The 15,516-nt window shown below is 38.6% G+C and overlaps 1 protein-coding gene across 2 annotated transcripts; it reads right to left on the bottom strand.

Annotated features, from left to right (window-relative positions):
• Nucleotides 1–5,414: 5,414 nt before the first annotated feature.
• Nucleotides 5,415–13,281, bottom strand: LOC132124009 (phospholipid scramblase 1-like). Of its 2 annotated transcripts, none has more exons than XM_059534730.1 (7): nt 13,213–13,281; nt 12,693–12,780; nt 11,798–11,840; nt 11,488–11,708; nt 11,154–11,315; nt 5,849–6,007; nt 5,415–5,770 (listed from the first exon to the last, which is right to left on the bottom strand). In XM_059534730.1, the coding sequence occupies exons 2-7, from the start codon at nt 12,768–12,770 to the stop codon at nt 5,741–5,743; spliced, it is 693 nt and encodes a 230-aa protein (XP_059390713.1). In that variant the 5' UTR covers nt 12,771–12,780; nt 13,213–13,281; the 3' UTR covers nt 5,415–5,740. The 2 variants fall into 2 exon arrangements, with proteins under 2 accessions (XP_059390713.1, XP_059390714.1); XM_059534731.1 differs by lacking the exon at nt 13,213–13,281 and adding an exon at nt 13,102–13,212.
• Nucleotides 13,282–15,516: the final 2,235 nt, after the last annotated feature.

Genomic DNA, 15,516 nt, shown 5'->3' with positions numbered 1-15,516 from the left:
CGACATAATATCACGTTCCCACAAATTATTATGTCGTGGCCACGACAAAACTCAGAGGGGCAGGGTTTCATATTTTATTGAAGCATCCCTGGGCGCCGCCATTGGCTAGCAGACCCCCACCTGCTGTTAGCATTCCATTGACTCCCATTCATTTTGGCGTCACTTTGACAGCGAATAACTTTACATCTGAGGCGTTTAAAGACTCAATTTGTCCATTCATTATTTCTAAAGAAACACGAAAATGTATAAAAGGCCCCATTACCTTGTATCTTACATTGTGACTCCGTAGAAGCAATTTTTGTAAAAAAAATAGGCTAACGATTGCGTCATAACTTGCGACTCTCTGTTGCACAGTAGATAAATTACCGTATGGACAGGAGGAGAAGCTCGCAGGCAATCTTTTACTGTCTATGAGGCAATCGGGGGGGCGTGGAGGCATAAAGTCAATGGAAAAGCCCATAGAGAGTCCATAAAAGCAACGGGACAAAATTATTCAACAACGTCTGCAAGATGCAAGATTCGGTGGGTGATTCAGATTTCTCTTGGCACAGCTATTAGAAGACTTACAATTGTCAGACAGGTTGCTCACGTGACATTTACGTCATCAAGCTCAGTTTGTGTCTGCGCAGTATGCTCGACCCCCAGGAAGTGCGTGCTTCTAATTGACTTCACTTGTCTCCGTTGAATACAATGGGGTCGCTGTGTCCATTTCTTTTACTGTCTATGACAAAACTAAGTGAACCGACAATGTCCTCTCACGGGAACCGTAGGTTATAACTGGGATGCAGTTTTTTTTTTTGTATCCTTATTAACATGTATAAATATTAAATGAAGCCAAGATACTAGGTTTGTTAGTCCAGCTGTTAGTCTATTGTTTAGTTAATTAATTTAATAAGAAAAATGATGGATAAATTATATGTTATTTTGTAATAATTTGAAGGAAGATACTGTTATAGTTGGGGTACTTGGACTCAGACTGCAATTATGAATGAACTCCGACACACTTGGGTGGAAGACATGTTGCTGGATCAGCCTTGTTGATCTTGGAACAGCAATCCTATAAACTGGATTTTTCGAAAAAAAAAAAAAAAAAAAAAGGATGAGGATCATAGACCATCAACATTCTCAAACTGTTCCCCATTGTTCTTAAGGATAGTGTTAAAGGTTTGGGAAAGGGTTGATACTTTTTGTGGTTTTGGCAAAAAGGTTGTTCTAGAAACAACACAACATGTTTCTCCAGGAGGTTTTGGATTAGATTCCATGATATATTAACTCTGACCAACACAAGTTTATGTGAAAGTGAAAATATTTTATAAATCAGTGATTTTGAAGAATTTTGTACAATTTGTTACATACAAAAAAAAGTGTGATATTTATTTTTAAAAAGTGAGCATGAAGCTCAGTATATTGGGTCAAGTATTAACTGTTGGGACATGTCTCGCTCTACTAACTTTGCAATGTCTGCCCACTCTTCTTTGCAGAACTGCTCAAGTTCAGTTCAATTTTGAGTGTTTGTGGACTGCATTCATAAAGTCATTCCACAGATTTCCAATGAGGTTTAAGTCTGGGCTCTGACAAGGCCATGCCAGGACATTCACCCTTTTCTCCTTCAACTTCTGTGTGCTCAGTTTTGCTGTGTGCACACGATGACCACTCTGTCATAAATTCCTGCAACTGCTGAGTTGCTGTAGTCCTCTTGGTCGCCTCTCTGACCAGTTTCCTCCGGCTCTTTCATCCAGTTTGGAGTGATGTCCTGATCCAAGAAGGGTCTGGGGTGTACCAAATACATTCCACTTCGTAATAACATATGTAACGGTGCTTCTAGGCATTGATAAAGCCTACATATACAGTATATAAACCTAATATCATGAGAAAATTTAAATATTTTATGAAACTGTGATATCAAAGGTAGTTGTATTAAAAAAAAAGAAAAAAAAAGATCAGATTTATATAAAAAAGTAAGCATGAAGCTCCAACTCCCTAACCCCACTCCTAACCCTAGCTCTCCGTGGGAGGTGAGCAGATCCTATGAAAAAGATCATAGAAATGCATATGACTTCACCAACACTTTGACAAAATGTAAAATACTATGTATGTCACGACGTTGTGTTGAATTTGATTTGAGACTTTAAGGGAATCTTCTTTGACTGAGGAGGTTTCAACAGACATGAAACAACATGTAATCAAGTGTTTAAAGTCGGCCTTTCAGAACATGCTCACAACGGCGAGGTCAATCGTAGCCCGATTAATAGGTATACATGCTGGATGAAGCCAATTTGTTACCATTTCAAATTATAATTGAGTACAATGACTCCTGACAGTTAGAATCACGATCACTTATGTAAATATATCATCTCGGGTGGCTTACCAAGATTCAGCTAGTGGGACATTTTCCTAGATCAACATCCTTTTTGGTCCTAACAGAGCATTCCTCGCCACCAGATTTGAAAGACAAAGACTTTTCGATATGCAAACAACATTCTTATCAACCAATTTACTTTGATTTAGGGGCTGGTATGGTGGCTAGGGTTTAGTTTTGAATCCAACCCTGCAATTAAGGTTTGACAAGTTCAGTGATGAATGCTTTGTTTAGACAATTCTCCCATCAGAGGAGAGTCTAGTAGGCCTACAGCTTCAGGTGTACATAAGACCTTGTCTAAAAATCTCAAAATGTTGGCATCATGCAGAAAATGAGTCCATGACTCTAGCTTCAAAAAAAGCACACAATGGTTGTCTTACAGGGTTTGTCACTCAATTATAAAGACAAATGCTCAAACCATAAAATCTGGGTCATTGCACATAATTACATACTGGTCTTGACACAGTTTTCAGGATATATTTTTTCTGGAAAACTCCTTTAGCCAGAAGTAAATACTGTTTACAGAAAAAAAGGGCGGGCGGGTTGTTTCAATCAGCCATCCGATTGTTTTTGTTACTCATAGCGGTTTGTGGTAAAGCATCGCATTACTGGCCTGTAATGCTACCTGAGCATTTATAATCCATTTTAAAGACTTTGTAACTGAATATAGTGCATACAAACCAAGCTTCAACCATATTTCACAGGAGCATCCGAGAGGAAACCTTCACGCCAACATCCTGCTTGGCAGACTGGTTTGGCTCTGTCCAATCTGGTTATTTTGAGGAAACCTTGAACGCAAGTTTGTCAATCTGACTGACTTAAAAATTCTTCCTTTTAATAACAAGACTGCTACAACTGTGACATCTGAGCCTCCAAAAATCTCCCCAAAAAAGACAATATTATTCCATCAAGTTGAAAATCTATTTTGCTCCCTGAAACCGTTCCTGCAGGTGAATATAACTCCCAGTGACCAATAGACATGGGTGATTAAATATACATGGAAGTGTAATGGACTATAAAATAGCATTTGGTACATACAAACAGTACAGATAACATTATAATAGAACATTACATTAAAACTACCTGTCCGCAGTCCTGTAGAAATTCTGTCATTGTTTACTCTCAAGTCGTCATATGACTTCCTTTCTACTATAGAACACAAAAATGAGATATTTACAGCAAAATATCTAAGCTGCTCTTCTCCATTCAGTGAAAGCCACCTGTTGAGCGAGCAAAATGTCCACTTTTATGAGATTTTTATGGTGCTTTATCCATCTTTATCTTATTTATCCATCTTACATTGAGATCAGCTCAATCTGTTTGTGTTGCATGAAAAAAAAAGGTTTAGAAACTACGAGTGTGAGAAAATGATGATAGATGTGTATTTAATTTTTTTTGGGCTGAACTGTTCACTCTTATAGTTTCCAGAAATAGTGGATGCTGTTAGAGACTTATAACAATATACAATTCAATTAAAAAACAAGCAGTAAAACATAGTGAATGGTATACAGTGTTTGCTTTGATGTGCTTGGCATTATGCTGCAGGACGCAGGGTGAGAACTGAATCCTCAGCTAAATAATTCTCTTTATTGCATTCCAGATCAGACTTCATTGCCTCATGTGTTTCCATTACGCTAATACCATTTTAAAATGTTAAATTCTTCACAAGCCGAGGTCAGATCAAAGCCTGGGCTGTTGATACCAAGCTTGACCGAACACACTCTGCTAAATGGTAAAATAAATATATTTTCTTCTCAAATCTATTCTTTTTTTAATGACGTACTGCCATGTTCTGTTTCATTAGCACCCATAGCTCACAGCTCATTTGGAGGAATTATTGCCGACTTGTTGACTGTAACTTTAAGAGAAAAGTTCAGTTTCCACCTAATATCCCACTTTCTTTCTTTTTCTTTTTTTTCAACAAATACGATTTTGGTAGGGTTTATGCAAGACTCAAATTAGTCATTTCTGTTTCATTTCTTTTTCTTTAAAGACAAATTCAATCAAAACAGGTTGAATTATAACTAAACGTGACACAAATAACGGTACATTCACTACACAATGATTAGACAAACGTGTGTAGTTTATAAAACTGTTTTGTACTACATAGTATAACTATTTAAATATAATGCTGAAGTTAGTAATCTGCCAAAATATTAAAAAAGAACAGTGCCCTGCTAGAAATACATTGTGTTAGTCAGACATCCACTATAACAGGCATTCATGAAGCGTCACATACAGTATATGTTTAAACTGCAAACCTGTCATAAAATGCAATTAAATAAAAAATTTTAATACGTGACTTTAATACTTAATATCCTAAATACTAAGCCCTGCACATGGCATGCAGGAAAAAAAATGGGCTAAATCTTGTGCATAATTTACTAATTTATAAATTGAGACAATGAATTAGTAAATTGTGCGCACAATTTAGCAAATCGATAGAACGAATAAGTAAATTGTGTGTGTAAGTTTTAGTACATCGAAGGAACTAATAAGTAAATTGTGCACACGATTTATTAATTTTTTTTCTTGCATATCATGTGCAGGGCTCCATTCCTAAAGAACCTAAAACACTGAAAATTTTGCGTGAAATTAAAGATCAAAGTACTACAAAATGTTTTAAATAAAAGTTCATAAATACTAATTCTTATTTATAAGCTTACTGTTAACACTACAAATAAAACAAACAATAGATAAGCTAAGTAAATCACATAATAAATAACAAATGACTCTACAAATTACTTCTTTCTTTTTACTGTTTTACTATACTATTTATATTATATTATATTTTATTTGCACAATAAAATATAACTTTGTGTTGTAAAGGTGTATATTAATCATTCAGTGTAGGTATTAATGCAAAAAGGAATATGCATAGTTGTACTGACAGCTCTTAAAGGAAGAGTTCACGATTTAAATTCTGTCATATGGCTTATTTTATGGAGTTTATGGGGGTAAAAAATAAAATAAAACAGTGGCCTGGACATGCTTTTAAATTGCTCCTTTCATGTTAGAAATTGGGAGACCATGAAGGAAAGAACTTAATATGAGCTTGGAGTAAATAGTGGCAGATTTATTTATTTAATTATTTTGAGGTGAGCTATTCCTTTTAATGCCATATATGTTAATCTGTTATGTATAGATGAGAAAAAAAAGGTTAAAATTAAAATAAAACAATACACTTTAAACGGTACAACCAGCTATATCACACACCTCAAGCTAGTTCACAGTCTCTAAAATCACCGTTCTTCTACACCGCTGGCTTCATATTCACATGCATTCCACTGGATTTCACAGATGTATGATGTGCAAGGGTAAACATATTCTCTTTCACCCGTTTCCAGAAAGCCCCACGTTAAAACACCGTCTGCATAGCAACTAGTTATTCGTCTCAAAAAACATGAAGTCCTGAAAAATGAAAATAAAACAAATATGTAATTCACAAGCCACACTATCAACCCATATTCTCTGTTCGCTCATACTCACAATGAGAAAGCAGGCTCCGATCATCACTGCCTTCATTCTCACATCCAGATCCATGGGGAACTGGATCCCAAAGTTGTCTGAATCTGTGAATGCCTCCCGGAGAAGTCCGGTCCACTGTTTGCTGATCTTTCCAATACTGACTTCATCCATGGTCAGAATCTTCAAGGGGACATGAGAATTAATAAATGACATTCCAAAATAGTCAAATTGTAGAATACAAATATGTGGCTGCAAATCCATGCTTATTTCCTTAAAATATTGCATCTGCTAAACAACAGTTCCGCCTAGTGGGCATTTATAGAAAGAGCAGAATAGCAGACATTAACAGAAAAAAAGTTCTCCAGTCAAATGCTAATGTTTTAATATAGCTGAATTATTAAACACATATTTACATACTGACATATTCTCAATAAAGATGCTTCAGCAGTGCAACACAAAGAATTACAGTTGTCTATGGATGAATCGTATAACCAACTGTTATTATTATTAATCTGTGTAATATTTCTATTAATATTATCTAAATTTTGCTACAAGTTTGATTGCATCATATAATAATTGCTGTTAATAGTGTTCATCGTCTGTTTGACGTATTTAATAAAAAAAAAATTCTGGAAATTTCTGTGATTTGCACAAACTGACAGTCATCACTTATAAGCTACTACTAAATATTGTAGAAACTTAATTTTCTGTAAAGTTGCTTTGCAATGATTTGTATCATAAAAAGCGATATACAAATAAACTTGAATTGAATTTAATATTGTTTTCCTGACAATCAAGAACATTCTCCTATACAAATTATGATTGTATTGCAAAAATAAAATAAAATGAAAAGGTAATTACAACTTTTTATCTCACAATTCAGAATTTTTAATTTCACAATTAAAAAACATTATTTTTTTTTCCTTTTTTTTCCTGCTTCAGAATTATTTGGGACTTTTTATCTCACAATTCAGACTTATTTTTTGCAATTCTGAGTTTATATTTTATCTTTTTTATTACAAGAAAAACGTCAGAATTATGAGATAAAAAGTCCCAAATACCTTTTTTATTATCATTCTGAGACAAAAATACAAAACAAATTGAATTGTGAGATGTCTTTTTTTTAATTGTGAAAGAAAAAAAGGCTGAATTATGGGATAAAAAAAGAAAAACCTTTTCATTTTTAATAAAAAAAAAAAAACTGAATATTGAGATGTACATTCAGAATTCAGAGTAAAAAGTCAGAATTGAGATATATACCGTAAAACTTCAAATAATAGCCCGGGCTTCTATTTACCCAAATCGCCGAACTGCACCGGCTTGTATTTGAGACAGGCGTCTATAAGAGACAGGCCTTTAATTTAGTGTTGAGATGTTCAAGCATGACAGTAGGAGGTTACAACATTATATTACGTTTTATTTAGAATTAATTTGGAATGTGTTTAACAAATAATTTAATGTAAGAAATGTCTTTGGCTATTGGCAGCATAAAAAAAAACAAAACATAAAATACGAAACGATGTCACCGTAATGGGCAGAACAATACAAGTTACCCCTAAACGAATGTGTTTAACAAATAATTTAGTGAAAGAAATGTCTAAGATTATTGGCAGCATAAAAAACGAAACGATGTGACAGCAATGGGCAGAACAATAGAAGTTACCGCTAAAATCCATCGAGCATATGAACTTGTTTCCCGAAACATATCAACAAGAAAGAATGAAGGCTACCCTGTAAAACAACTGCAATCATGTGAAAGAAAATTACTCTATTCATCACTATCATCATCCCCGCGATCCTCAATTACAAGTTCATTGGCGAATTCCTCCTCCACTTCTCTCTCTCCAGCCTCCGCTAACTCTGCCTGCCTTGCTTGCACTAACAGCTCTCGCCCAGATGCGCACGGCTCTCCCTCTTTGAAACAATGGATAAGGTGATCCTCACTTCCATCAGAAGCTACTGTCAGGCCACATACCTAAGGATAACATCCCGAAGTCAATGAAATATATTATCTCCTCTTTCGCCCTCGCACACACACACGCGCGCGCGCAAGCATACCTTAAAGGAATTTTTCAGCCGCTCCGTATCCAGCTTTTCCCACGCTTGAAACAGACCAGGCCTCTATTTGAGACCGGCCTTTATTTACCCAAACCTGTCGTCACACCAGGCGTTTAAAAGAGACAGGCGTCTATTTGGGACTCGGCTATTATTTGAAGTTTTACGGTAAACTAACTTCTAAGACAATACCAGGCAAAATTTCACAATATAAACTTTTTATCTCACAATTCAGACTTATTTTTTGCAATTCTGAGTTTATATTTTATCTTTTTTATTACAAGAAAAACGTCAGAATTATGAGATAAAAAGTCCCAAATACCTTTTTTATTATTATTCTGAGACAAAAAAACAAAACAAATTGAATTGTGAGATGTCTTTTTTTTAATTGTGAAAGAAAAAAAGGCTGAATTATGGGATAAAAAAAAAAAAAAACCTTTTCATTTTTAATAAAAAAAAAAAAACTGAATATTGAGATGTACATTCAGAATTCAGAGAAAAAAGTCAGAATTGAGATATATAAACTAACTTCTAAGAAAATACCAGGCAAAATTTCACAATATAAACTTAGTATTGCGATTAAAAAGGTACAGGGATGTGGTGCTCCGGCACCTGAGCCTGTTGGGCCTTCAGGTCAGCTGGGAAAAGAGCAAACTCTCGCCGTGGCAGAGGATCTCTTTTCTCGATATGGAGTTGGATTCGGTCGAACAGACAGCATGCCTAACAGAGGAACGTGCGCGGTCGGTGCTAGCCTGCTTGAATACGTTCTGAAACGCACTGAAACTCTTTCAGAGGCTCCTGAGGCATATGGCGGCCGTGGCGGCACTTACAACGCTCGGCCTATTACATATGAGACCGCTCCAGCTCTGGCTTTATGGCCGAGTCCCGAGGTGGCCGTGGAAGCGCGGCACTCACCGGGTCCAAGTTACACCGGCCTGACGCCAAACCCTCACTCCGTGGTCAGATCTTGCATTTCTCTGGGCAGGGGTGCCCCTAGAGCAGATCTCCAGGCATTCTGTGGTTTACACGGATGCCTCCACCACCGGCTGGGGGGCCACGTACAACGGGCATGCAGTCTCAGGGGTTTGGACGGGCCCGCAGCTGCAGTGGCACATCAATTGCCTAGAGTTGTTAGCAGCGCACCTTGCCTTGAACCGTCTCAAAGGTCTCTTACGAGGCAAGCATGTGCTGGTCCGAATGGACAACCTTTGGAAACTCCATGTCTGGTCCCTGGACGGGACGCGGAGGTTCTAGGTGACCTACCCCAAGAGGTAGGGAACACCATCACTTTGGCAAGAGCACCGTCTACGAGACACGCTTACGCCTTGAAGTGGAACCTGTTCGTCGAGTGGTGTTCTTCTCGCCGAGAAGACCCCCGAAGATGTCCGATTGCGGTCGTGTTGTCCTTTCTGCAGCAAGGGCTGGAGCGAAGGCTGTCTCCCTCCACCCTCAAAGTCCAGGTTGCTGCTATTGCTGCGTACCATGACCCCGTGAATGGGAAGTCTTTGGGTAAGCATGACCTCATCGTCAGGTTCCTTAGAGGGGCCAGGAGGCTAAATCCATCCCGGCCCCCCTGTATACCCTCTTGGGACCTGTCTCTAGTGCTTAAATCACTACAGCAGGGCCCATTCGAGCCTTTGCATTCAGTTGAGCTAAAGTTTCTTTCATTGAAAACTCTGCTCCTGCTTGCACTGGCCTCTATCAAGAGGGTAGGGGACCTGCATGCATTTTCGGTCGACGATTCGTGCCTAGAGTTCGGGCCGGCTGACTCCCAGGTAATCCTGAGGCCCCGGCCTGGGTACGTGCCCAAGGTTCCCACTACACCCTTCAAAGACCAAGTGGTTAACCTGCAAGCGCTGCCCCTGGAGGAGGCAGACCCAGCCCTGGCTTTTCTTTGTCCCGTCCGAGCATTAAGGTGCTACGTAGACCGGACACAAAGCTTCAGGACCTCAGACCAGCTCTTTGTCTGTTACGGAGGCCGGCAGAAGGGGAGTGTCGTCTCTAAGCAGAGGATGGCCCACTGGATTGTGGATGCCATAACCCTGGCTTATCAGGCTCAGGATGTGCCCTGCCCGTTCAGGTTGCGAGCTCACTCAACTAGAAGTGTTGCATCCTCCTGGGCGCTGGCTCGTGGCGACCCCTAACACGTTCGCTAGGTTCTATAGCCTTCGTGTAGAGCCGGTATCCTCCTGTGTTCTCACCTCAAATGCGTAGTGGCACTGAGAGGCCCCAGTTAGTGTCGGCTTGCTTAAACTGCTCCAGAGTGTCCGTACTGTAGACCCTGTTGAGATCCTCCATCACCCTAAGCAGCTGGATGCGGCAGAACGTCCGGCGCCAGGCCTTCATGATGTATCCGTGAGAACCATGGAAGGGTGGGTTCCATATTGAGACCTAAGCGGTACTCGTATGTGTATAGTCCACGGTATAGCCTTAGAGCCCGTGTTTCCCCGGCAGACTTCTGCCTTCCCAAGAGGGTTTTTAATCACCCCAAATTTCTCTGTATACTCCTAAATGGATGCTATATGTGTATTTGCCTCCGAGACCTCCTTCCGGAATGATGGTTTCCGTTTCCAAGCGGACCGGGTACATTTTCCCAGTGTTATCCAATATCACCCAGTGAATTAGTGCTTTGACAACGGTGAGTGGAGCTGCTTGCTCTGAGCCCCGGCCTACACCCTATAGGGGTGCAGGCGGCTCGCACAGGGCACTGGAAGGGGCAGCACCCATGGCGCTTTATAGGGATCCCATATTCTTCGGTCACCGACGTGGCGTCGAGAGTGACTGACTGAAAGGGAACGTCTCGGTTACGTATGGTAACCCTCGTTCCCTGAAGGAGGGAACGGAGACGCCACGTCCCGTCGCCATGGTTGCTGTACCGCCGCTGAGCTCCGGGGTTCCCGGCTCGGCTCTTCAGCGAAAAACTGGAATGCATTGCACCTGCTGCCTTCTTATACTCACGCAGTGATCAGCGGCAGCTGGATGCAATAATTGCATGCAGCTGTGCATTGGCTCGTTTAGTTTACACTCGAAGTAGATTGGTCTATCGAAGCGATTTCCCATATTCGTCGGTCACCGACGTGGCGTCTCCGTTCCCTCCTTCAGGGAACGAGGGTTACCATACGTAACCGAGACGTTCTTTATGTGAAGTGAGATTAGTTTTGTTTTTGGAAAAACATAAGTCTCAGTTAACCAGCCTAAACAAAGCTTTCAAGTGATACAGCAACGAAGTCATTCATTTTCAGTGAGAGTTTGATCACAAGAGCTGTTATACCTCGAAGTCCACGTCTGGCAGGCAGCTCCAGCCACAGAACGGCCCCTGGAGCTTGAGAACCGGCTCCCGGCGCTCGTTCTCTATGGTGAACTTGGGGAGGAAAGGGTGCCACTGCTGAAGAACATATCCCACTGTGTTCCCTGGAGGTGCCTGGATCTCCAGCTAAAACAGGAGAAATAAAGAGAGAGGACAGGGTGAAAAGAAGGAATCAACAAAATTGCTCCATTAATCATAAAGATTCTAATATTTGATCTCTGGTCTATATTAAAGTGAGTGGCAATTCTCGGATCTCAATTCGCATTTCAGAGCCATTTTTGCCATCCAGGAAGATCACCTCTTGCAGACAACAAGGGAAGAAGCAGGACATGCATTTGAGAGGACGGCTGACTGTGATGATCTCCTGTCCGAAGTTATCGAGGATGCGGATGGTGAAGGATCGCAGCGGGCCGCAGCACTGACGGGTGAGACAGTCGTTCTCCTCCACCGCGTAAAACACGTTCTGACCCATGGAGTTACGGATCTCATACTTATTATTGCTCTCAAAGCCTGCCAAAGCTGCATGAAACCATACAGAGGACTTTTCAATTACTCACTGCATGTGTAGCATTAGAATAACAGGTCTAAGAAGAAACGGCTGTACGTACCTTCAATAAGCTCAACTTTCTGTTTGATAAGAAGTTGATCCACCTAAAGATAGTTGAAAAAATACAAACACACACACACACACACAAAAAGATGTTTTCATAAAACAACTATATAATAACACACTTATCCTACACACATATGTTATTATCCTATAATAACACACACACACAATACATATGTCTTTGTGTGTGTTATTATAGGATATCAATAGAAACATTTACTAATTCATTTGTTTAAGAACAAAAGGTTAAATTATTCAAAGAAGCCATCTTACCCACTAATGTAAGATACTAAATCAGATATTGTATTTAAAATTGTATTTTGACAATTTAGTTAAATAATCGGACAACCAATATCAGACAAAGCAGAATTTCATCTGAAAGGTACATTTATTCTATGACTTAAATACAGACATATAAATAGTCACACATTTAATTGACTGTTAAAATGTCATAGTAGCATCACTTTGAATGCAAACAAAAATATTTCAATTAATTAGCCTAAAGGTTTTAATGAAAAAAAAAGTGATTTTGTCTGAAATGGGTATCTAATTCATGAAAGTATGGAATAAGAACCCTATTAATTATAAGCATTAAACGGAATCTTAGACCCCAAGGGTCTAATTTGATCATTTTATGAAAACTATCATTTTTACGTCGTATCCACAAATCCCTCATTAACAGACACTAAAACCTTTAATATTCAACATTATATAATGCCGGAGATCACTAGTTTTCAGAGATACAAAATAAGATTAGTTAACCAAAACTGTTTCTACGGACTGAATCTCACAAATATTGAAATTCAGATGGAATTGCATTAGCCTATATTAGAATATGAATTACACAGCCGTGTGTTTTTAACATAGCCATATCAAATAGCATTTTAACTTACCTGTGTCAGGTATTCTAATCCCGGTGGAAAGCCTGGTATTCCTTGATTGGGAACCATATACATATCCATAGGCTGCATGTTGCCTTATCTTTACAATGGAGACAAGTAAATAAATACATAAATAAATAAAATAAAAATTATTTATATTTATTCAGTCGAGTAACATTTGTCCACTGAGAGAAAATACCATAACACAGAAGCAGTCAAAACCTGATCCAGGGGAACATGCGACCTATTTAAATCCTAAATATACTGTATGGCTGTATGAATAGCCTGGAATAAGAGAGAAATTTAATGCATCTAATTTCATCATCAAATGTTCATAATATAGGACCACGACCTGAAGAAACACAACAGTTTAGGACAAGCAGCAAGTGCGTTCAGGGCTGATCTGCCTGTAGTTACTGACCAGATTTATCCCTCAAGCAAATACAAATCAAACGCGTGGTTTACAAGCAGCGTGACGCTCGCGGACGCGTTAAATCTGTTGCACAAATCTATTTACAAGACCAAAACTCACCTGCGTCTTCTTATGATAAGGACTATAACGGCTGATTTAAGACTAAGAGTCTCGGCCCCATTGGTTGGCATGTTGCTCACGTGCTCCTAAACGCTTTTTACACGTCATTACGCTTCGGTCGAGATTTCCCGGAAGCGAATTAACAAATCCTACTATGCAGAGCCGTTGAAAAATATTTAAGTGCTCTGCTACTATGGTAAGCCGTTTGCTCATGAATATTAATTACGCAACGTACGTTCGCTCGTAATACTATCTGATTGGCTGAAAGGCAGACGTTTGTAACAGTGAGCGCTTAACTCATGAATATTAATTTTGGTGTTAACCTCAGCACGTCCTAATTAATATTCATATGGAATCGTTCTCGGCATAGTATGACCCATTGAAAAAAAATAAAAATCTCTTGCAGGACGCACAACGCAGAGATTACTGCCACCTCCGCAAATCATAATGAGATTTGTTTCTCGAGTTACATGGATATGCCACAGTATTGAATGTTTACCAAGTCATCCTGTACCATGTTTATACAAATGCCTGTAAATGTATTATGCTTTATAATATATGTGAATATATATTTAATTTAGAACAAATTAAGGGTCGTGTGTTTATAGCCAATAGAAATAACTAAAAGAATAATGAGCAGTAAACTATTAAAATAAATAAATAAATAAAAAATAAAATAAAACACTGTTACACTGTAATAGCCTATTTGGCAGTGTAACGAACTGGTTTTGTACAGCTAAAATAAATGGAAACAACTTACACAGAAAGCCTTGCGCATTCAAGGTGAAAATGGCTTAGGTTAAAAATAAAGCGGATAGGATCAAAGAAAAAAAAGTGCTTCCTACAACCTCTATTTCCCCCCAAAATAGGTCCCTAGATTAAAGTCAATGCAGCGCATCAGGTAGCCTCCTGGTGAAGGCAGTGGATGGAATGATACAGTTTCAGGTGAAACCCCTGCTGTTATCATTTATAACGGCAAGAGTCAAACACTTTTACACTAGGACACACTGAAAGGCTGATGAACCAATCAATCTGTGTGCAAGAGTGCTATCAGAGAGGTCAGATCCCGGGTGGAGGTGGATGGCAAAAACTGCTGTGAAGTCCAGACCATCACTTTACACTATCCCATGTGATAAACAGACCTTATCATGGCTGCAAAATGACTGTAACCCAATCTGAAAAGGTCAACCACACAACCACACAACCAGTCAAAATCAGGAAGTCTGTATAGTACAGAAGTCATATAGTGCCAGCACTCATCATTTGTACAGTACAATTTACAGTATTTGACAGTAAACTCATGTATTTAACTTCATGTATTCATCAATCATACCTTTTGATACTTTCCTTTGATATATATATATATATATATATATATATATATATATATATATATATATATATATATATGTATGTATGTATACATTTTTTTTTTACTCAAAGGCCTCCTGTTGCCTAACAGGACATCAATGTTTTTTTAGCATTTTAATTAGAATCATTTAGATTATTATTTTTATTATCATTACTATAGTTTAATTTAGATTAATTATTTGAGTTTATTTAATGTAATTATTTTAGCCCGGTCCCATAAGAACCACTGACCTACTGTAGAAATATCAGAAAACATCTCAGTAGAAACAACCTTGTTTCCATTCTAAATGTAGCCCAAAGTCTGTCCTTTTACAAGTTTAGATGGCTGGCTTAATGATAATCTAAAGGGAGATAATATAATCTCACTCAATATAATGTGAGTGCAACACTATTTCACACTATGAGTCAGGTTTTTTTTTTTTTGGTATGTGATGATACTAATAAAAGTGATAATGTAATAATGGTAATGCTATTTCACACTATTTTAATTAGGTTCAGTTTTCAGTCACTGATTAATTGATTGATTGATGTGTGTGATACAAGATATGGGTGGTTTTGTCTTTCAGTCTGCTACTTCTGTGATCATTCTTAATCCAAACATAAATGATATAACAGCTGAAGTGGTGCTGATGATGAGATCTCTATGTTTCTGGCTAAAATTCATATTTCACTCTGTATCAGTCATACTGATACATTGTCGGTTTGGCATATGTTTACATGGTATCTGTGGAAGATAACTCTGCAGTGGCCACATGAGTGCAGTATTGAGCTGACACACATCCATGGCCACAATCAGAAGAAACTGTTCAATAATTGTGTCTGGATGTGGAACTACCTTGGTCTGAGTCTAGATGAAAGTGGTCCGTACATAGTGCGAACATAATTTGAGGCGACAGGCATCTGTAGTTGTGACCATAGTGCACAGTATCGAGT

This window comes from Carassius carassius, chromosome 42, assembly GCF_963082965.1.
Source record: "Carassius carassius chromosome 42, fCarCar2.1, whole genome shotgun sequence".
NCBI lineage: Eukaryota > Metazoa > Chordata > Actinopteri > Cypriniformes > Cyprinidae > Carassius > Carassius carassius.
Note: the sequence above shows the minus strand (reverse complement) of the source record. Positions and strands in the feature narration are given on the sequence as shown.

Excerpts from the sequence above, each read along its gene's own strand:
- LOC132124009 (XM_059534730.1), bottom strand. The coding sequence starts at position 12,770 with ATGCAGCCTATGGATATGTATATGGTTCCCAATCAAGGAATACCAGGC. Across the intron at positions 11,316-11,487 it reads TCCCTTGTTGTCTGCAAGAG|CTGGAGATCCAGGCACCTCC; the intron begins GTGATCTTCCTG and ends CTCCTGTTTTAG. Across the intron at positions 5,771-5,848 it reads TCGGAGCCTGCTTTCTCATT|GACTTCATGTTTTTTGAGAC; the intron begins GTGAGTATGAGC and ends TTCATTTTTCAG.